The following is a 23,955-nucleotide window of genomic DNA, read 5'->3' as shown; positions in this document are numbered from 1 at the left end:
GAGGTTTTTACTGGAACTCCCAAACCAGATTGTTTTGAAAACAATAAAACTTGGCAGCCTCACCACCTTCCTCGACCACACAGCTTTTAGAGAATTGGCCACTCGACAGTGTGACCTGATGCCTTGCTTTTGTTGCACAAACTCAAGGAAAATATTTTAGAATTAGGGGCATTTCAGAGATAAGGCTACAAATAATTAAATCACTTTCTTAGGCTACTTCAACAGCTGTGACGTATTTAAAAAGAAATTAAACATATACTTCAGAATTTAACAGATAAAAGAGGAATATCATATATTCCACTTTTATCTGAGTGGGACAAGTTAACAGGTGCCATATGTCCCAAGGAAGAAATTTTGTAATGACTTATTTTGCTTTCCATATATACTACATATTCTTTCCCTCTGAGAAATGCAGGTGGGATCCTTGCATATTTAATATGTTTGAGTGAAAGAAGGATTTCTAAAGATTAGAGATGTTTTCCTACGTTTAAGCAGAGGTCAAGATCTGGATTGATTTGTCCAAAGACACTTAGAGCTGAAGATTTTATTTAACAGATATTTAGACTGATTGCACTTAATAAGGAGAGTTCCTGGATTAAATATTGGCTGAAAAAATGGGGGACAGCCAGTTTTTGTATCCCATAAAAATGGTAATGCAACAATTAACAGGGTCATATTATAAAGCACAGACTTTACTCTAGCTTAATGGATCTAAGGATAAGCATTTATCAGCAAGGAAGGACTTAGCATAAAGCGACATGTAAATGAATTGATGACTGATCATAAATTAATTTTAATGCTGAAGATGGAATATAGACACAGCAAGATGCCATTTTATCATGGTATTTTACTGCTCAGTAACATTTGAGCAACAACTTAATGTCCTATATGCAGTTCTTCTTTAATAGCTTGAATAAATTTGAGATATTTTTGGCCTTTCAGCAACTTTAAACCTGAGAAATTTCCAAAGATTGAAAATGTAAACACAAATAAATTTGGCTATGTGACATAAATTCATTTTTCATTAAATGTTTAAATATGTATTGATGATGTTTGGGGCTATAACATGTCAAATTGGTATGGATTGCTTATAATTTGTAAAGAATCTCTACCTGAACTCATTCACTTGGTGTTCATTTCAATTTTTATGTTTCTATTTACATCTAGGAAAGTAAAACCCATTTACTTTCTTGCTTACTTTCTAATTCGTGAACCAATGTGTTCCTTTCCTTCCTATCATTGTCTTCTTTTATTTTAATGGTTTCCACAAATGTTCAGATCATTCCTGATGCTTAAATCTAAAGAAAGAGCAAGAATGGTAGCCACAGAGGTGAAATCAGTGATTGCTTTAAACAAATGTAACAATTTTATAGCATGCAAGAAATTTAATGTATGTTCTATACTTTTTTCTCCATGGTATATTGCTAATTTTCTTTTAAAATATTCCCCACCAGTACCCCCATTCCGTAGATCGTACTTAAATAGAGAAAAGGGGCTATCAAAAATAAAGAGTGAGGGACAAAGAAGAAAGAAACTTTATTGCCTTCTTTTGTTTCTTTCTTGCCCTCCATTTTGAAGGTAAACTCAACTGTACTAACCTGAGGGCACTTGCCCCTCTTTAGCTTGGGGTAATGAGATTTCCTGATGCTCACCAAGGCCAGGCCTGTGTAGCATTTGTCTTTTCAACTTTGAAGTCATCTCTCTAGTTTCTTAGCTCTTACATGGAATAGCAAAGAAAACAGAGCTGTTATTCTTGCTATATTGACCAAAACCTACTCCAAGCCATATCTTCCATGCTGCTCTCTCCACCCATGGAAAGGAAAAAGAAAGCACCAAAGAAAATTTCATGAATAACTGAGATTTCTGAGGACATGGCAAGGAACATTAATGGTGGAGATAAAGTCAGCAAAGACAGAAAGGCAGCAAAGTAGCTGGTCCGTTTAGGGATTGGCAAATTTGTAGGTTGAAATCTGCAAGCTGCATATGAAGGACTCATTACCACAGGAGATAAATGGTGTTTTTGAAACTCAAGCTAACTCTGCTAAGAGAGGTCATAAAATCACATTTTTTTAATGACGCTGCTGTGGTGAAGGATTTTTCCTACTTTTTCAGGTTCAGAGACTGTATTTGTCATAATGATAAATCCTGAAGCTCAAAACACACAGCAAGACAACTTGAACAGGAAAAAAAAACAACAATTATTTATTGGCTGGTTATAGCAGAGAAAGAATTTAAATGAACAAAAATGGGCTAAGTACGTTAAAATACATGATTGAGTGTGGATGGAGAACTCAGGGGAAAAAAGCAAATCGCCACTTCATATAACATCATTATCTTACTTTGAATAAGATATTAATAAATATTAATACTCAAGTATATCAAAGCACAGCTATGTATATTAATTAATTTTTTAGTTTTCCCTTTCAGGTAATAACTCGCTTCTTTTGCTATTGTCCAAGTTGTCAACAAGAGTTGACTACCATTATATTCCTACTTAATACATTTTTCTACAAGTTCTTAGGAATATATTTTTTCTGTAAATAAAATAAGTTCATTGTTAGGAAATGGCACATGGGATAGAATTACATATAGGATTTATGGTGAATAATGAGAAACATTAAAGACATTGAATTCAATATGCCTGATGTTTGCTGAATTTCTACTGGGCACAGCCCCCATAGAAGAAATAGGAAAATGAGTAAGAGTCCCTCATTTCCAGAATTCCACTGTCTAGAATAAGAAACAGTATGCATACAGTAGCGTATCAGGTGTCTACAAACTATAGTTCGTAGACACCTGATACGCTACTGTATGCATACTGTTTGAAAAACACAAGTAGAGAAATCGATTCTTCCTAAGGGTTAAAGGTGAGGTGGAATCAAGGTAATAAAAGGGAAATTGATTTGGACTTTCAAGTTGGGCAGTGGTCAGTAGAGTTAATGACAATCCAGAGGTGTGTCGAAGCGACCAGAGATAATGCAGCATATGTGGGGCAGGCAGTGGGACTACAAGGGCTGTAAGAGGGTGTAGGGCTGGAAAGAGAGGCTGGGCTAGATACCGAAGGAGCTCAAATTCTTAACCTTGGACTCCAGATGTGGCATTCGCAAACTGAATGGTTTTGAAGGGAGGAACAAAATTAGGTGTCAAATGAGAAAACTACTTCAGATGACAATGAGAAAGACAGAGGGACCAGAAGGAAATCACCAGGCACCTAAGAATGAAACTGGAGATGAGATAAAGGAGTTGCTTGTTTGGAGAGGGAGTTTCTTCAGAGAGCTGACAAAGATTTAGCTGTAGATGCTCAGCGGACATTTAGAAATACAGAAAACAGGTGTGTAGGAGAGACCAGGACAGAATTTTCACGTATTTCAAAACTCTCCTCAGTTCTAGGGTTTCGTACTCTCCGGTGATCACTGACTGAATCACTTTGATTTTTTTTCTTATCTGTCGTAGCATTATATTGCAAAGCCCACTGCATCATTTCTCCTTTCGTTTTGGGCTGTTGGTCCTTGACTTGTGATCATTAACTCAGAAATGGTTCTCTCAGAGGAGGCTCGGTGACTGCTGTTATCTGGGCTCCCTTGCAGTGGCCTGTGTCAGGGGAATTTGTTTGGAAAGTAAAAAGTACATCTCTGTACTATTGGCAAATAGAATCAAAACTCTATCTTTCTCTGCTACACTTAACACCCTTTTAACTTCTCAGATTCTTCTAACCCCTTTGGTTTCTGTTTTCTCTCTCTTGAAAGTGCATGAACCCGTGTGATTGTATCCTGGCACCTCAGCCAAAAATACAAACGCTGCATCAAACCAATACTCTTATCTGGACTGTTGTCTCTTAAATGCTGGAGAAAAGGGGCGTGGGGAATCTATGGGGGGGATCTATTTTTAATCTCTTTTTTGTGACTATGTAATTTGTTGATGTAGAAACCATAAATGAGCTTCTTATAAATATTTTTTTTTGCCTCTTTTTTTTAAAAGTTAGGCTAGGAAATATGTGACACTTTATTGTGTCATAAATTAATAGTACACAGCTTAAATATTGTAATATTAATTGTATTAAATAATAGATTAAAGTTTCCGTGTGCCTTGGTCTAAGAAAAAAATCTGAACTTGTAAATGATGTGCTGAAAAATTAAGAATAAAAGTTATTTCTCAGTATCTTCATGTTTTGCTGCTCTTGACACATAAAAGTACCATTCTTTTCCTCTATCACCATATTGTGTTTTGCAGAAAATCCATATGAAGGCCAGTTACATCCCTCATAATAGTTAATTTTCTAAAACAAAGATTCATAGTAAAAAGAAACCTGGAGTACTTAAAACAATTAAAAAGCAAAGAAGGCATCCTGAGCTTTGAAATTAATAGAAATTTTTAGAGATACTTTTTTTCTTTGTTCTAAGTCTGTATGCTCTGATACTAGTCATACTTTTTTTTGTTGTTTATACTGTTTGTTGTTATATTTCCTGATTATTTCCATTTGTATTTTAAAACCTCGAAATGATTTTAGCTCCTCCACAGTACACCACTGTATATTGATTGCAAATTATCATTTGAGTCTATTTAAATTCAAAATATATATTCACCCTCTTCCTTCATCTGAAACCTTGATAAGTTTACTTTAAATGACACTATAATTTACTTCAATAAAAGTGTCCTTCTCTGAATTGTGGGGCCTAAGGTATACATAGCCATTCTATTTCAGAAATCGATTATGTAATAATATAAACAATATAAGACTGGAACCATACGAAACATGTTTTGTTTATGCGTTGCAAAGAGGTTTAGGTTTTACTGGGGATTCATTCGCCCGCACTAGGAATGTGGAAACCGTGGAGGAGGCTTGCATATGGCTGCGGAGGTCAGGATGGAACCAGATTTGCCTCGGGGAGGAGTGAGGAGTTGAGGCAGCCTACTTGTTCCTTAGAGGAGTGTGTGCGAGTAGATGAGCTATCCAGTATGTACCACTCACTAGACAACTACATTTGTTTTTAGGTTCAATGGTAAATGGATGGGGCTCTGCATCTGATGAGGACCGTAACTTTTCTAGTCATAGATCTAGTGTAGGTAGTTCCTCAGATGGCGCCATCTTTGCCAGCGGCAGCTTTGCACAAGCACTGGTGGCAGCAGCAGATAAAGCTGGTTTTAGGCTGGATGGAACCAGCCTTACGAGAACAGGTTGGTAGACTCTGAGTCCACACTCTTTGCATGAGAGAGTCTTGTCCTTTAGACACTGAGCTATTTTTCTCCTGTTCTTCCTCCTCAGTGAGTCTGACTGCAGGGCTTTCTGTAACATGCATGACCACAGTTCGGATCCTCAATTACCAGAACTTTCTCCCCGATGCTACTTTTGCAGAGCCGAGAATAGGCTCCTACTCACCCACTTCTCTCCGTTCTTTCCCTTCCCCTTCACGGCTCTGCTGATTAATTGGAATCCGCTTTCCTTTTACGTGATAGCCAAGCTGCATCTGGGATGGCCATTAACTTTTCAATAACTCACTCTTGGCCAAATTCTCACACAATCAATAATGGGCCCAGTGATTAAAATTATTCAGCTTTTATCTCCATCACTTTCCTTTGCCCCATTTCTTTCTGCAAATGTGTTTTCTGGGAAGGCTTTCTCAGCAGGGGGTGAATGGGTCTATGGCTGCCAGTCTAACCGTTCAAATGGCTGATGGTCTTATTAATTGTTGGGCTGTTAAAATTTTAACCCAATAATTTGTTATTTGTTTTAAAGGATGCTAATTAAAGATACACCCACTGCATTTGCCACTAGAATAAAATGATGACTACATGTGTATGGCTCTTTGGCCTAATCTAATTTGGGTTTCTGAGAGGAATTGAGTACCAATTTCATAATTTTTCATGTATCTGATTCTTTTCCCTAAAAGAAATGTGAGATTCATCCTCATAATAGATCAGTAATTTGTGTTTGTTTGTTTTACTGAAACAAAATAGCTTCGGCTATTGATCCATGCTATTCTATGGCTGTACTTGTTAAATGCACTTATAAAAAGATTCTAAAATGTGAATTAAATGGAGCTACTTTACAAAACAAACTAATGAAGCCTTAAACATGTTTAAGAAATCTTAATAGTATTCAACTAGTAAAGTGAAGAAAAACGGTTTTGACCCTTCACTAAACTCTCAGGTGATAAAAAGGAGTCTTGGAAATTTTCTTTGAATTATACCATCAGTATTTCTTTTCAGTATGCATTAGGAATCTTCAAATGATATAAAAATTTTTTTCCAAGCATTGCAGAGGTTTATTTTTCATATAGCATCCGAACTAAAATATGATATATTATATCAAATATAACAGTTATTTGAATTTTCTTGCTTTATAAGGCGTAAGTCAGAAACTTTATGTTGCCTGAGTGCTTTTTGTGGCATAGCTATAAGCACAGCAATGAGAAAGTGCAAGGAAACTAATAAATTAGAAGGCATAAGTGCATTTCTTGCATGTATGCTAATAGCTAATAAAGCATTAAGCAGTATCATGTCACATTGACTTAAGAAAATGTAACTACATACAATAATTTTATGTAAAGGGAAAACATGCACAAGAGAATAGATACATGCACATAAAACAACCCTCACTTACCATAATGAACATTATATTAAAATCATAAGATGTTGAACATTTATTAGCTACCCTTTTCACAAAATAAATTTCCCTGCATATGTACTAAACCTCAAGAAAAGGACATAACACAATTTCATTTTTCAATGAGAATTTGGAGTCTGCTCAGATACAGTAATATTCATCAGAAAATACCTATTACACTTTGGATATGCAAGGTGATTTTAACCTGCTATCTATCCTATACTATACATTAATGTTATTGAGTTTCTGTAGAAGAGGTAAAATTCATCGTGTATTTGTATGGGCGGTAAGGTCAGTTTAATATATGTCTCTGAGCAGACCTTTCATGTAGATTTTTCAAATGCAATTACTTCAGGACCTTTTTCTGTGCTCAGAGAGAATTGGTAAGATCCCAAGGATAAAATTTGATTAGGGAAATAAGATAAGTACATAATTTATTTCAGAAGTAACTGCTTTAATTTTAAGAAGTAAAAGCAGCATGAATTTGCATATAACCATAAAAATACCACTAAGATCATCAAGGTTAAATAAAAATATAATCAAGTAATATCAGGTTTTTGGTTGGTGGATTTGTTTTACATCCATTTGCTTGAATCTTTTTCCAGTGGGCAGTGTGTTGGTTACTAAAAATTGGATAAAATAAAAGCAAGAAGACATATTTTTTTTTTTTTATGGAGATGCACCAGTATTTGGTATCTTTAAATGGCATCTCTAGGCAAGTTTGTAGGTTAGGCTAAGTAAGAGCAGAAATACAAAACAGGCAGAATCACTGCCTTATAACATTCTCTATACCCCATTCCCTTTGTTTTCTTTTTAGGCAAAGCTTTTACCTCCTCTCAAAGACCTCGACCAACCAGCCCATTTTCTACTGACAGTAATACCAGTGCAGCCCTGAGTCAAAGTCAGAGGCCTCGGCCCACTAAAAAACACAAGGGAGGGCGAATGGACCAACAACCAGCCTTGCCTCATCGAAGGGAAGGAATGACAGATGGTAGGTTTGTTTCCTTCTCTCTTGTCTCCTCGCCGAAGAGATGCGCTCTGTGCGAATCATTAACTTAGATTAAAGTAGCAGTGGTAGATTAGGCACTGCCTCATTATGTAACAAGGCAGAAAACCTGGCAATATGGTCTCGCTTAAAGAAAACACCCTCTTTTCTAACAATCTGGAAGGATTTCTGTATTACCACGCCCCAAGAAATGTGTGCCATACCACTTTTCAATGTTGATCTTGCTGCCATTCTGGCATTTTCCATTAATGCTTTTTAATAGACATTCCCCTTTGAGGTTAGGAAAGAAAACGCAGGTAGCACGTGCACTTGCTGTGCATTTCTGATATTAAATTTGGGACATTTCTGACATCAAATTAAGATAACTTCGATGGTATTTCACTTTTGAAAAAGACCATGAAGTGATTTGTAACTTAGCAATTTTTTAGTTTCATGAATTTCAGGACTAAAAGCATACTACAGATCATCTGGTAGAAGGGTCAGCAAGCTTTTCTGTAAAAGTCCGGATAGTAAATATTTTTTTGTTTTACCTGGCCATACAGTCTCTGTCACAGATACTCAACGCTGCCATTGTAGTGTGAGTGTAGCTATAGGAAAAAAAAGAAGAATGCGTGTGACTGATTTCCAATAAAACCTTGTTGATAAACAGACAGTGGCTGAATTTGGCCCATGGACCCTAGTCTGCTGATTTATTTCAATTCTTGTATTTGTGTATAACTTTCAGTCTTTGAGTACTTGCTTAAACACTGCTAGTTTCAAGAGGCACATTATTGAGCAATGTCCTTGTTCAATACAGAGTAGTTCATCTCTTTAAAGTGGGATCTATTTCCTGTACGTTCAACTGAATTCTCATACATTTAAAAATAGGAATACAAATATTTATCCTGATGTTTTATTCTATTAATACCTATGATTTATGTATAATGCCCCAAACCAAAGGTACATTTCTTCTGCTTCTCAGCACTATCCCCTCTAGGCATACAAACTTTAATCTGAGATAGTTCTACTAAATACCAAAAGGGTGAACCTACCCAAGCTTCACATTAGAACCATCTACAGAACTCTTAAATTATCCCCTGGGGATTGTGGGGTTTTTTTTATTTGTTTGTTTGTTGTTGTTGTTGTTGTTATTTATTTATTTCTTAGAGAAAGAAAGGGAGAGCACAGAGGTAGAGGGTGAAACAGACTCTCGCTGAGCAGAGAGCTTCATGCGGAGATGTGGGGATAGATCCCAGGACCCTGAGATCATGACCTGAGCTGAAGGCAGACACTTAACCGACTGAGGCACCCAGGCACTCCCTGGGGATTGTGATTTCATTGTTCAGAGTGAAAACCAATTATGGATATTTTTAAAGCTCCACAAATGAATCTAATGTGCAGTCAGCATTGAGAAGCTATGATGGTGTCCTTAACATTCATTTCAGTCTCTTAGGCTTGTCATTATAAGACAGAACGAGGCTTAGTTGGAAAAGTACTTACTCTTTATTGGTTCGGGTGAAGGGTCTGTATCTCGTAGCCATCTCTGTGCTTTCTGTTGCCATTTTGTAATGTAGGGCAGACTTAAAAAGTCAACCATAACTTGTTCTAAAAGCTTTCAGGTTTACTTATCTTTCCTGCTACCTTGTTTTCATTGGGGAGTATTTCTGTGGAATTTGAGAATAAGGGTGAACTCAGGATCTTGATTCCTTTATAAACCAATATCCTGTGGTGAACAAAAATGCTCACCACTTCCTTTCTGCCTCAGATGATCTGAAGATTAGTTCAGCATTTAAAGCAGTCAGTAGTGTTGGTCTTATTCCCTCTAGATAAAAAAGACCACCCCCATTGATATGGTAGTTATAAAACTCAGAATTAACAATTTTGTATAGTTTTCCTGCTATCAATGTCATGGAAAGAGAAAAGAATTTTTTTTCTGAAATGTAAGAAGATAATATACAGAATATCCAGAAGATAAAAAATATAAACCAAAAAGATAGTGCTCCTTTTCTTACTAAAATACTGTTCTTGCAAGTTTTCTCAGAATGTCTAGTTCAAATAAGCTGCTTCCTACTTTAAAATATGATCAATTTATTGCTTATATTTCTAAACAACAGACAGTCCCTAACTCTTAAAGTTGCCACCATTTCAAAAGGAGGTTATGGATTATGTATTGTTTGTAGAAATATTTTTGAAGCAATAATATTGCAAGGGAAATTTTGGCTCCCATGTCTTCCCAAGTTTATGATCCAATGATGTTCCAGTTATGACATGAGGACATCTATTATGGATGGCAGTCTGGAGATCATCCTTAAGGATGTTGTTATTTTATAGTAAATGTGTGTGTCCTAGATTTGTATGGTATGAATCCATGCATCAGTAATAATTTTACAATATTTGTATGTAAAATCAAACTGTTCTTTTAGGGAAGGCTGCTGTTGATTAGCACTTAGTGCCTAGACATTTCTACACTTAAACTTTTGCTTGATACATTTCGAAATTGTGTTTGGTGAGTAAATTAATCGGTAATTACTGGAAGCTGCCATACCAAACCACTGCTGTCCCTCAATGGCTTAGTACAGCAAGTTTGTTCCTCATGGTTACAATAATTTATAATAATTTATAAAGGTCAGGTGGATCTCCTCTAAGTAGTCATATAAGGATGTATGCTTTTTCAATATTGGGATGCCATCATTTTTAATGTGAGACATTTGTGGCTTCTGAGTGAGGGGAAGACAAAATCTGGGTGATCACTTGGGAGTCTCTATGTGGCATATATCACTTCTCATTTCCTTGACAAGAGCATGGGCACATGACATCAGACTACTGACTAGATGGGAAAGTAGTGTTTTCTTGTGTCTAGTAAGAGGAATCGGGAACAGTGAAAAACATCAGCCTCTGTCTCAAAGGCAATGCAAAAACCACCACACACATCAAGGAGTCTTCTTCTCCCTTGAATAAAGACTCTCCTAAGCAGGCATTGTTCAGTCCAAATCTTCTATTCCATTTGCATAAGCTAAAGAATACCCTTTGATAGCAATACACTGACAAGTGCTGAAGAAAGAAGGCAGAGAAAGTAATTTTCTGTCCATCAACTTCCCCCCCACCATAGCATTTCCTTCTAGTCTGTTCTCCCCTCATTCCTATGTCCTAATTAGTGAAGGGAGTCTTTGCTCTCCACAGACTACCTTGGCCACACTCCAGATCTGCTACAAACTAACCTATACCATTTAGCAAATTTCTTTATTCATTAATCAATTTATTCTCATACCAAATGATAGGCTGGAAACCAGCAGGCAAAATCCCCTGCTTTTCTGGAGCTTGCATTCTATTGAGGGAAGATAAAGACCAATGCAAATATATAAGGGAAAGTAAAAGTATATAAGATGGTGGCAAATATCATGGAGGGAAAAAACATAGGAAGGAAGTAGAGAAATACCAGGATTCGGGAGTGGGTCACCTCTTTTTTAAGTAGAGTCTCAGGGAAGGCTTGACTAAGTAGATGACAGTACAGAAGACTGGAAGATTAAAAGGGAAAGAGCAATGCTGGTATCAAGGAGAGGTCACACCAGGTCAAGGGAACAGCAAGTGGAAGCCTGAAGCTTTTTTGCTGAAAAGTAAGAGAAGCAGTGTGACCGAGGCAGAGAGAAAAACAGAATAGAATATGAAGTTAGACCAGTCAGTGAGGGCGTTTGTAGGGTCTTAAGCTTCTGTAAGGACATTGGCTCTTACTTTGAATCGGATACCATTGAAGAGGGGTGTGTGTGTGTGTGTGTGTGTGTGTGTGTTTAAGGTGGAGGAGTAACATGATTTTACTTCTGCTTCTATTTAAAAAAAAAAACATTGTAGCTGTTATGTCAAGATAGACTAAATGTGCTTTTCTGTGTGAAAGCCCAGAAACCACTTAAGAGGTTGTAGAATTCAACCAGTGTAGCGATGTAGAAGTTCTTCCCGAGGTAGCATCAGTGGAAGCAAGGAGAAGAATTGAATTCTGGCTATAGGTTGGCAGAGCCAACAGGATTTGTTCGTGAAATTAACTCAGGCTATAAAGCAAGAAAGTCAAGGATTACTCCAAAGTCTTGGTCAACTTGTAGAATGCAGTTGCTACTAATTGAGATGATGGACGTTACCGAAGAAGCATATCTTGTAGAGGAAGGTCCAGAACTCAGTTTAGATATGTGAAATTTTAGATCCTTTCTAAACATCTAAGTTGAACTCCTCAGTATGGATTTAGTGATGTGAGCCTGGAGTTCATAGAAGGAGAGATCCCAGCTGAAGGTATCTGATTTCTTTTTGCCTTTTTTTTTTCTTTAAACCTGAAAAAGACAATAAAAATGGTACATATTTAATTGGACTGTTGTGTACCTGACAATGGGTAATCCTCAGTAGACCAGTAAGAGACTCTTTAGTGAATTGATTTACTTGAAATGAATCAACTTGGAAATGAATAATAAATTTAAGTGAACATATTTGATTACTTTTATTTTTGCCACAGTCATTTTTAATTTCATCTTTTTTTCCAATTTGTTTATTTCAATGTGCATGTCATGTTCTTTCTTCTTAGAATATACAAACTCCAAGTAAATTACTTAATTATATAGCTATATGATTTCAGGTTAAATTAAACAGTAATCAGGATTTTGGCTAGCATACGTAGATGCCATTTTGGCCATTTTAAAGATGAAGCTGCTTTGATGGAGAATGAAAATCAATGACCAGATAGTTATTTTGAAAGCAAATGTCATAATTCCTGCCCTTCCCACTACTGGCAGTCTTAAGTCCAAACACTCAAGTGAAACAATTACCTTACATTTACAATAATGCCTACCGAAGGAATTCAGTTTTGAATATAAAGGAAACATAAACTCATTTCTGGATTATTCTACAAACAGATATCACAATATTGGATCAGCTCTTCATTTTGGAAGAAATGTTCCAAATGCAACTTTATTCTCCCAGATGGAAACACTGTTCCCTTCAATAATTAGTAATTCATAATCTAACAAGAGGACATACATAAGAACTGGGAATGCTGCTTCAGCGTGGGAACTCCCAAAGCAGATGCGGAGGAGAGTGTTATTGTCAATTCAGTGGAGGACAATATCATTTTTCTCATTATGAGAGAGTATAAAGTTTCTTAGCAAAGTCTTTAAAAAGAACAATTTAGCCTTCCTTAAGGAAGCTATCTTTTGTTCACAAGAAATTCATGCTTTTTCCTTTTGAATTTCACAAACAGTATTATTAGAAGTAAGAGCACTAATACAACAACAGCACAGGAAATAATGGATGAAGATTATATGCAATAGCCCCATTGATAATAGATATATGTAGTGCATATGATATTTTATTTCATGAACGACTAATGTAATCACTGATATTCTAAGGATGAACAGAGAAGTTTGCAATAGTATGCCAGAAAAATTAGAAGGTAATAATCCAAAAGAATGTTAAGAATGTTCAGGAGACTTCAAAATCTTTAACAAAGTAATTTTAGAACTAGTATAATGGTACAAATCATATTATAGAACTAGTAGAATTCTTAAAGAAAGATGACAGAAGAGACTAAGATCACAGTTGAAGATAATCCAAATATAAAGATATCATGATCTGCACAGTTAATGAAAGGAAAATAAAAAATTAGCTGCACATTTGAACTTTTGATTTTTTCATATCTTATATTTAATTTAAAGAGCTTTTTTACAAAGTTATCTATTCTACCACATCTCAAATTTTTATGATACATTGTCTATTCTAGCACCATGAAGCATATTCTATCTGTACTCTGAACATTGGTTATTAGTTATTAAAATTAATGCATTGGAAGATTATAATGTATTAGTTGTAACTCATTAGCTAACTCATGAAACGAACAGCCAGAATTGGTTTGTCAGGCAGAATGTTAATTGCATTTAATAAATGTTAGCTTAACCCCTTGACTGTTGCTAAATGTACCACATACATGGGTAAAGGCAGTCATATGTTGCATATGATTCGGCATATAGTTCTTAATTTCCCGAGGGCAACATTTCCTATGGAGAGTGGCAGGGCAGCCTTTATTCTTCCCAGGGCCTTTTACTAACACAGCTGCTAGAATGTCTAGTCATTTTTGTGTCATGATATGTCTACTTTGGGGAGTTGGAGTGGACAATGAAGAAAATATGGAGAACACATAAATTGTATTTTGTACCTTGAACATTAGCCTCAATGTGCAATTGAAAACACTTTCTACATATTATAATTGAAATCAGTCGATTTTGTTTCAAAGACACTATGATCCAATGGTAGCAAAGAGATCAATAATATGCATTTTAGACAGAAATAACTGACCTTTGCCCTCCCTGCAACCCTCCCTTACCCCCCCACCCCAGATTTCTTTTGCATGAGTGAGACTTTTAGGAGGGCACGGGTTTTTTTCTTCATCTTGAATTAAAACCTGTATTTTTCATTAAATTTTAGTCCATTCTAAACATTATTCACAATTTTTAGATCTTCCACCACCACCAGATCCCCCTCCAGGTCAGGGTTTAAGGCAGCAAATAGGCCCGAACCAGCATGCTGGTAACGTGGAAAACTCAACAGAGAGAAAAGGAAGCTCTCTGGAAACACCACCAGCATCCAGCTTAGAAGACACAAAGAGCTCATTGGATTGTCCAGCTAGAACATCCCTAGAGTGGCAGCGACAAACCCAAGAATGGATAAACTCCACAGAACGCCAAGAAGATATACGGAAAGCCCTACACAAACAAAGTGTTGGACCAGGTGTGTTCTGCACAGTCCCAAGAAAGTGTGGACTTTTACCTTTTGTTTTCCTACCAGGTATTTTAGAAATGGCAGTTGTTTAAGCGCATCGGAAAAAAGTTTGCCTTGAATCACTGAAAAGTTGGGATTCCTCAGCAAAGTTCACCAACATACACCTTAAGGCTGATTCCCATGGGGATTGTTCCTCAAGTTAACCTTGCGTAGGGGTCTTTGAGCTCAAGAGATTTCACCTGTATTATTCAAGAGACAATTTGATATTTTTGCCTCCTAATGTTTATACTGAAACGCTTTTAAGACCTCTAAATTTCATCTTAACGTCCATTTAATCCCTGCCTTCAAGCACTTTCATTTGACTGAAGTAACTAGTCATTTTGAAAAGAGAACTCACTTCAGTCAAATCGTTGAACTCATTGAAATAACAAAGTTGCACATAAATGTATGTAAATATCTAAGGATAGAAAAGGTTAAACTGGGCCTGTGCTTTCTCCAACTGGTTAAATTTAGTTGATTGTTAACAGTTCATTGGGAAATATTCTTGTTTATAAATCAAGCTTCTGGAACTGTCACAAAATAAAAGTCATCACTTGTGGTTGGATTTTATTTTGGGAGGGGTAGTGGTTGTTGGAGCCTATTATAGAAATACATTTTCTGGAACATTTCTTCTCATATCAGGATTCATTTTCATTCATATACACAAACACACACAGCACAACATTTGAAAGTTTCTTTACACATTTGTTTTTTTAATTTGGACTCAGTCATTTGTAGATATGCCCTCTACCCAGGCATTTTCAATAATTATATGATGTCACAACTTGGTACTTAAGATTTTAGAAAATGTAATGTTTATAAGAGCCAAGATATATCCATTTTAAGACCTAGATTTAGTGAAACACTTAGGAAGTTTACATCGTTCATGTTGTGAAAGAAAAGTCATGTGATTCTTGAGATTTCATAAAGACCATTTAAGGAGAGAAATAGTCATCACAGTAATAATAGCCCATATCTAGAAAGAAAGAGAAAAATAGAAAGGTAGAGAGAAAGAAGAAGGAAAAAGGAAAGTAAAAAAGAAAAAAATGTTTTAAAATATTAGTTACTTAATAATACACCTTGTGTTATTTGTAGGATTGATACCTAAAATGTGTTTTCATTTATTATTTAGTTATGAAACTGTGTTTTTCTCTTTTTCTTTTAAGGAAATACACCATCTGTAAAATAATGTGTTTCTATCCCCAGAAACAACAGAAACTTAGGAAGCTTTGTCAACTCATATATAGTTCTTTATCTAAATTGATTGAGAAAATGTTGCTATAATTTAGAGTGAAACAAAAACCATGTTTCTTCAATATTTTTGAAAAATTTAATTGGTGCCTCACTGAAGTCCAGAAATTATATTCATAAAAATGCTTTTGTTAAATAATATGGTTCATGGTATTCAGCTCCCTTTTATTAATGAATTTAAATTTTGCAAATGATATGTAACATTGTATTTTTATCCCCAAGTTTATTTTTTTAAGATTTTATTTATTTGGGAGAGAGAAAGAGAACATGAACAAGGAGGCAGGAGCAGAGGGAGAGGGAGAAGGATACTCCCCACTGAGCAGGGAGCCCAACAAGGGGGTCCATCCTAGGTCCCTGAGATCATGACCTGAGCAGAAGGCTAATGCTTAACAACTGAGCCACCAGGCACCCCATCCCCAAATTTCCTTTTAATTTAATCCTGTTTCAGTTCCTATTATCAGAAATGTTGTTTGCACATGGAAATTTTTTAATATCCAGGCTTATTGAACCTCTTATTTTTAATTTTACTGAAGAGTGAAATCATAAACTAGCCCACCTTGAACTTAATGTTTAAAGTTTGTTTGGCTTCCATGTTGCTGTTCAGCTTAGCACTTTGTACTTCTTTTTCAGAGGAGACATTGGTGCCATACAGCAAGCCCAGTTTCCCATCTCCAGGAGGTCACAGCTCGTCAGGAACAGCGTCTTCTAAAGGATCCACTGGACCAAGGAAAGCCGAGGTGTTGAGGGGAAGTCATCAGCGCAATGCCAGCGACCTTCTTGACATAGGATATATGGGCTCAAATAGTCAAGGACAGTTTACAGGTGAATTATGTAAGTGCTTTAGGACCCTTCAAAGACACTGGTGATTCAGAACAAATAGTGGGTCAATAATGTAGGGGAGAAAAAAGTTTCCTTGACCCTCTTAGGGTCCCTGGCTGGGTCTGAGAATTAAACTGATAAACAGAGATTAACAGGAGAAAAGTCTACAAATTTTATCGAATTTTTACATGCCCACGGGTGACTTCAGAAGAGCATGTAGACTGAAAGAAGTGACAGAGCAGAAAGCTTTTATATCTTTTAGACAAAGAAACCATAAATTTGTGAAGATTTTATGATACCGAGGGGTTTGGTATAGAGGAGAAGTCAAGGGTAAAGAAGTAACTGGGAAGATAAGGGTTAGTTTAACAAGGTTTGTTTGCACAGATTCCTCGGCCCTATAACTCCCTGTCTCTGGGAATAAGAATGTCTTCCTTCCTCTGGTAGAGGGAGGGTAACTTTCACATGGGAGTTTTATGGTCTGTTTCAGAGAAGAAGATCAAGGTGGGGAGGAGAGAGGTCAGAGTGACCTTCCTCCCTTTGTTGGTTTCTCAGACTCCTTCAGCTTTCAATATTCCATATGCCAAGATGTCATGTTTTGGGGTAGCACGTCCTGAACCTCATCAATAACATTGGGACAATAAACAAATTTCAGAATTGTAGAAATCATGCTTTACTAAGAGAAAAAAATTGATTACGATTTTTGGAAATAGAGCATGGCTATTTACAGCCGTCCATTAAATGAATATTTCTTCTATTCCAAGTCTGATTTACATGATACAAAATTTGCCTATATTTAGGCAATTAATCTTAATATTTATAAGTTAATTAAGAACAGTCCACTTTGCAGTTTTCTTTGCCTTTTAAAGAACCTTAGGAATTCCTCGTTCCCTAGTTGCTCTTCATTTATTATTATAATTTTTTTTAGATTTAGACAGTCGACCTTGTAAAGTTGATATTTTATTACGATAACATATTTTATAAATAAATTTCTTTTTGAATAATGATCCAACATTGATATAACTATCTATAAAATAAAATAATCTTTTTAAAGATTATTTATTATCTTACTCTATAAAAATCTATAATTTATATAATCTATAAAAATAAAATAATCTATAAAAATAAAATACCGGACAACAGAGAAAGAGAGCATGTCACAGTCACAGGAAGAAGCTCTGAATTCTTTGTGTTAATTTTTTTTTTCGTAAAATTTACCAATTCTTCTCTCCAATGTCAGAATTATACTTGTTAAATAGTTTCAGCTGCTTATTTGAATTCACATTAAAAGCACTGATGAAGGAATATCCCTGGATTCCAGTCTTCTCAACCCAGCGCAAGTCAGCTACCTTCCCAATCTCTCTACTTCCTGATCTTAAAAAAATGGCATTACTATTATGCTTCCATCACAGACTGGGGGATGCCATGAAATAATGAAAAATAAAAGTTCTTTCAAACTGTGAAGTTCTTTATTGACTAGACTTCACATTTTTAAGATATGTTTATAATTCTTAATTTGATTCATGACTGCTTGGATTTTGCTTTGACTTCCATTTTAGCGTAACTGTAAACTCACAGGGACGTGCAGGGAGAGCGCTATGTGAATTTTAAATCTCCAAATTTACAATGTTTCTTTCTTTCCCTTCCCATCACTACCTTTACACACTCGCAAAGCCCATCTGGTGGTGTTATTTTCATTTATTATCTGTTCACGTGGCTTTTTGTCATGTTGGTCAGTTGGAAAGCCTACCTAATGTCAATGCAAACTTACCTCTGATTTTTATCTCTTTGTAGAGTAACTGAGAGGAGACATGCAAAGCTGCTCTGAAGGACCACCAGGTCTGAACTCATGGAAGTGATGACACTAAACAGTGCAATGAACAATTTCTTTATTTATGTACTATTAAAAGAACTGTAAATGCAATGTAAAGACACACAGCCACACATATCCCACAGATATTTTACTTGTGTTCTTCTCTTAAGTACACCACCCACCTTAACTCTTTCTTGTCAGGAGTATATACAAAAGAAAGAAAACAAAACTCGCCCTCCAGGAAGAAAAGGATTTTCCTCTGTATATAATTTCTTTCGTGCATTGCTATGCAAGCTCCCTCTTTTTAGCTCTGTTCATACTATTGTCTGTTTTTATTGGTCTGTTGTACTATATGTGAATTAATAGGCTGTGGTGCCATATATTAACTTTTAATTGTGTAACTTTTATGTTTAAATTTTGCACTGCAATTTTATTTGGTGATAAGCACAAATCTCTACTCCTCGTGACATGAAGAACAGGACTGAATGTGAAGGGAGGTTCTGTACTGTAAGCTAGGCTGGGTGCGCCGGTTGGAACCAATCACGCTCGAGGGTTTGCAGTTGGGGTGTAGGAATAGAAAGATGCAAGGGAACAGTGGTGTTGGCAAAGTCTTCTTTAAATATCAGGGACTGAGTCAAAAAGAAAAGCAGAAGGGTGGCTTTTACTATTGACAAAAAAGCAGGGGTGCAAGAAGGAAATTTAAGTCTTCAGGCTAAATAGCAAAGATGTACTAAGCTTGCTTAAAAAAAAAAAAAAAAGGAAATTAAGGTTATATGTAGAATCAACTTAACCTGTTGTTGTAATTGACCTGTCTGAGAATTATAACAAGCAGAAGGAAATTAAGGTGTTTCACAAGAGCTGTGTTTATATTACAGTTTTTTAAAAAAGCATTTTCTGAATTACCATAATTAATCTCTCCAACTCATTAAGTCAGACTATAATATGAAGTTCCCCAAGGAAACAAACAAAATGAACTCTAGAATATCTAGCAAATAGTTAAAGAGGCAATTTATTATTAGGACATACTCGGGCTGCTTCCAAATGCAAAAACTCTATTGCAATATCTCGTTTCATCTTTCTAATACATGTACAGTACACACTAGAGGATAGAGCTGCATCACTTAAATTTATGACTTTGGAAAAATAATGCAGTCTATAGACAATTTTGTGTTTTATTTGGTTAAGAAGTGAAGTTTATGCCACAAATGTATCGCCAAATTGTAAGTGCTTACAAGGCAGTGCTCAGAGTATGTTCAGTTCACAGTAAGTAGATTTATTGGAATAAACATTTTATGGTACATTCTCAGAAATTGGCTACCAACTAAAAGATGTTTGACCCACTTTGAATGAGTAAATTGAAAACAAAAATTTAAAAGGAGAAAAATGCATGTTTATACACTTTTTAAATAAAACCAAACCTCGTTAAGTGGACATTAATAACAGTGTCCTGCCTCATTTGTTCCCACGACTTTGAGAACAAGAAATTCCTGAACATCAGTCATGTATGGTCAAAAGGAATATGACTTTGGAATATATGTCAGCCTCGGTTCGTGTATAGTCGATCAGTCAAGTAGAAGAGAACTTCCCTGAAATTCCCACTGGTGACATTTTTTTCCATCTGCCGCCTCCACAACTGTAAATTCTATTTCTAGTTATACTTTCTCATGTTTTTCCTATGATGTGTTCAGTAGTTGGTACTTTGAAAAATGTTCGATGTGATTATTAGAATCAATTCTAATGGGGGACCCACTTGAATGACAATTCATATTCCCATTCATTCTTGGCTCAATCTCCAATTCTGTATCATATTATTATAGCAAAGGGATAACGTAATTCATTTTCTCTATCCTTTTTGTTCCCTGAGACTGCATCAACACAGGCAAGAGTGGAGGAATGTAATGTTTTTTATGGGCCCCAACCTCTTTTGGGGCCATGTAGCTCATTTCTTGGCCGAAGAGAAAAAAAATATTCTGAGACACACTTATTAAATGCGTTATCAACTTCCTACCACCAGTGCCTGAATTTTAATGCAGTTTGATTTCTCTGGGTCAGATTGTCTAGGGAAGGTGAAAAGTTCCTGTGAAGAATGACTACCTACTATCCACAACTGTAGGATGTGAGGAATTTAATTTTGATTTATGCAGCTCCCTACTTCGCCTCTTTCTATTTAAAAGCAAAGTTTTGTTCATTTGTGATCCCTCTTTAGGCTTCTCTGTAACCCACTTTAGATTAAAACTTTCATTAATCACATTTATTACACACAGATGCCGATCCCTAATGTGACAAATAAACCAAGACTTCAGTGTAGAGTATGGGTATGACAGTGACTTCTGGAATAATGCAGGACATAGCATCAGACCTTCCTGATTATTTTCAGTGTATAAAACATAACCATTTGGGTTAGATGTTGGCAGTACAGACCTTATGGTTATGCGGAATGTTCTTCTAGAACATTCCACGTTCCCTGTTAAGTCTAGTTTTGTATGTAATTTGCTTAGTAAAATGTTGCTCCCAATATATCATCCGCACACAGATACAGAGCAATATAAAAATGCTGTGGCTATCCAAATGAATTCAGGAATCCTATCCAAAAATCAAGAGCTTTTGTCAACTTACTATAAGTAAAAAGCTTCTAATCAGTATGTCAGAATATTAGTAGAAGAATACAAACATGTACAAGACCTCCCATAATTTTTTTCATCTTATAGCCCATTGAATGAATGTGAATCACTGAGCTCAGTCTTCTGCAGGTCTGCACAAGGTCTGCATGACTTGTCAGAAGGAAATCCGGGTGGGGGAGAATGCAAACTCATCTTGCACTCACAGGCCATGCTACTGCGCACTCAAGCCCCAAACAACACAGCTCCATTCTTAACATGCTACGTCTCCACTGGGGAAAAGCCAAGCAGCGCCCCAACTCAGGTATGCCTCGAGTGTGCAGGTAGAGTCAGCCTCTTTCCAGACCTTTTCCATACCATATTTTAAGTGGGATAGTACAGGGGCTTGAAAACAATGGATTCCTTCACAGGATTTGAATCCAGTTCAGGGGAGCATATAGGAAAATCAAGACCAACATTGAAGGTGTCCTACAACCAAAGGGAAGTAAAACATTGCAAGTATGCTTGTTCTAAATAACAAAGACAGATAAAATGGTGGTGTATGTCATAGCTTAAGGCTCTGGGTATTTAAATATTTAAATATATCTTCAATGGGATTCAAGTTGAAAGTCTGTATGAGCTCAGGTAGAACACCTCCAAATTTCTATTCAACAAATTTATGGAATTGTCCGTTTACAACTTAATTACATGAATACCAGTGAGCTCTAAACTGTGATTTATCTTCACCACTGGAAAGTGATTGTGTGTCAGTATTAAAGATATGAAGAACCATGACATTCCCTAATTTGTACATCTACTTCTGTACATTGTATTTATAAAGTTACATGATGAGAATTGGTGTAAAGCAACGTCTTTCCACATTATCTTAGAGATGAAGTTACTTTTATTTTGCTTCTCTACAATGTGTACCTTCAAATGAAACCCCCATACCTTTTTTTCACTGAAGTTCAATTTACTAATTTTTCTTATCTCATCGTTTTCAAAAGCATTTATTGTGACTTTAAAGTGTTGCAAGATAAGGGATTTTGTGGCCGTGGGTAGACTTTTTATACTTTGTTTTATAGATGGACTTTTTTTTAACTAGTCTGTTAAGTCATCAAACAGCGTCCAAAATCTTAATGTGTTTCATTTGATGTTATTAGATCAGAAAAGAAATTGGCATAAAATTGGTTAATAGTATTGTCAAAGAATTGTGTATTGTGTACTCACTGGGAAAAAATAAAATATATTCACATTTCAAATTTGTAAAAAAGCCATTTATGTAAAACAGACTTGCCTGTAGAAAAATCAAACACAGACCATTCTCTCACTTTTTTAACTCTACATTAATATTTTGTGACCAAATGCATGATCCAATTATCTCCTTTGGTAATGGGTTGGGTGGTGGTAACTAGAAATTGACTTACAGTAGTGACTAAACTGCTGACACTGATGGAGAATATAAAAAGTATTTGAAATTATAGATTCCCCTCTATAGGCCCTGGTCTCCAGATCTGATCTCCCCCACCCCATAAAGACTTTCAGGTAGATAGAATATAAACTTCTCATCTATGAAATTACCTTCAGAAATGATTCTTTCAATATAAATAAGTATGAGAATTGGAAGAAAGTGGATATTTCTTAATTGCCTTAGAATAGCTAATGATAACTTTTTCTAAGATGATGGATGTTGAAAAGTTGTATTAGGGACTGGGTAGAAAAGAGAAATTCCCTATTTTATTGTACTTCATGAATATTTCATTCTTTTTCACTAAGTACAATTACAGGATCAAATTATTTCTAAAAATAAAAGAAGTTCATGTATTTTTTAAGATAATATAGTAATAGTAAAAATGAAATAAAAAAACTGAACTCTAAAACTATTTATTTGAAAATACTTTTAAAGCACATGGTAAGTGGATAATATGCTTCAGAATTTCATTTAATTTAGATTACCCATAGGAAAATAAAACAGTATTAGAGAATTACAAATAATGTTGCATTAACATAATACAGTGGCATAATGGTGTGATTAAAGACAGATATATCCGTTACCAATATGGTAAAAAGTAGAGGAATTACAAAACAATCATTGCTTTTTTTTTTATTATTTTTAAAGATTTTATTTATTTATTTGACAGAGATCACAAGTAGACAGAGAGACAGGCAGAGAGAGGAGGGAGCAGGCTCCCTGCTGAGCTGAGAGCCCAATTTGGGGCTCGATTCCAGGACCCTGAAATCATGACCTGAGCCAAAGGCAGAGGCTTAACCCACTGAGCCACCCAGACGCCCCGAAAACAATCATTGCTCTATTGAATCTGGGTGCATTATGGAAACACCTACAGATGGCAAAAGTGCAAAATTATCGGAAAGATTTATTAAAATAAAACACTGTGGTCTCTTAATTATTACATATGAGCTATATAAAAGATACGCCAGTGGCACAAGAAAGCATTTTAACAAGAGATAACATTCAATGCCCTCAATTTGTGAGAGTGTTTTTTCTATCTTCCAAAGAGAAGATCAGCCAAGTTCATGCTAAATTTCACTTCGTAACAGAAACGTGAAATAAAATTGCAATAACTGAAAAGCCAGTTGCAAGAATTTATAAGAAAAGACGCATAGAAAGCCTTAGTAAGGCGGGAAGATAACAAGCTGTCTCCAAAAGGTATCGAGGGCTCTTTCATCTGGATGAATTTAGTGCAGTCTTAGTTTCGGCTCTCAGTCCCAGGGGGAGTTTTCTTCAGGCTCAGAGAAGAAATTTGGTATAAGAAAGGGATGCAAAGCCCTCGAGAATCCAAAAGACAGATGCAGGACAATTTGAAAGGCTGTGTGTGACCCGCCTTGGTATCTTCCAGCCCAAACGCTTTCTCCAAGCAGCAGTGGAGCTACTAGAATATACATACTCAGTTACCTTGGCAATCAATCAGAAAAAGACACTTGAGGTTTCTGATTCAAATACAGTATCAGGGCGCAGGTCAATGTCTATGACAGGGAATTTTCAGGCCACTGTCACTGCCCTCAGATCATGACACCATAGCATCCTTGGCCTATAAAATGATTTTCATGGATGCAGCTTCTAGGGCCTGGACAGCTTGTTTGG

At 36.0% G+C, this 23,955-nt stretch overlaps 1 protein-coding gene across 7 annotated transcripts in view; it reads left to right on the top strand.

The window, feature by feature from the left end:
• Positions 1 to 19,686, top strand: part of ROBO2 (roundabout guidance receptor 2) — a 1,305,913-nt gene extending 1,286,227 nt beyond the window's left edge. For 2 of the 7 annotated variants that reach the window (XM_059392153.1, XM_059392152.1), the window contains 4 exons: positions 7,422 to 7,595; positions 14,073 to 14,345; positions 16,257 to 16,457; positions 18,237 to 19,686. In XM_059392153.1, the coding sequence (XP_059248136.1) occupies positions 7,422 to 7,595; positions 14,073 to 14,345; positions 16,257 to 16,457; positions 18,237 to 18,238 (650 nt within the window). In that variant the 3' untranslated portion in view covers positions 18,239 to 19,686. Of the gene's footprint in view, positions 1 to 4,992; positions 5,176 to 7,421; positions 7,596 to 14,072; positions 14,346 to 16,256; positions 16,458 to 18,236 lie in introns of all 7 variants that reach the window. The other 5 variants (XM_059392155.1, XM_059392154.1, XM_059392157.1 and 2 more) reach the window with 3 other exon arrangements.
• The last annotated feature ends 4,269 nt before the right edge of the window (positions 19,687 to 23,955 follow it).

This window comes from Mustela nigripes, chromosome 2, assembly GCF_022355385.1.
Source record: "Mustela nigripes isolate SB6536 chromosome 2, MUSNIG.SB6536, whole genome shotgun sequence".
NCBI lineage: Eukaryota > Metazoa > Chordata > Mammalia > Carnivora > Mustelidae > Mustela > Mustela nigripes.
This window is presented reverse-complemented; position numbering and strand designations above follow the sequence as displayed.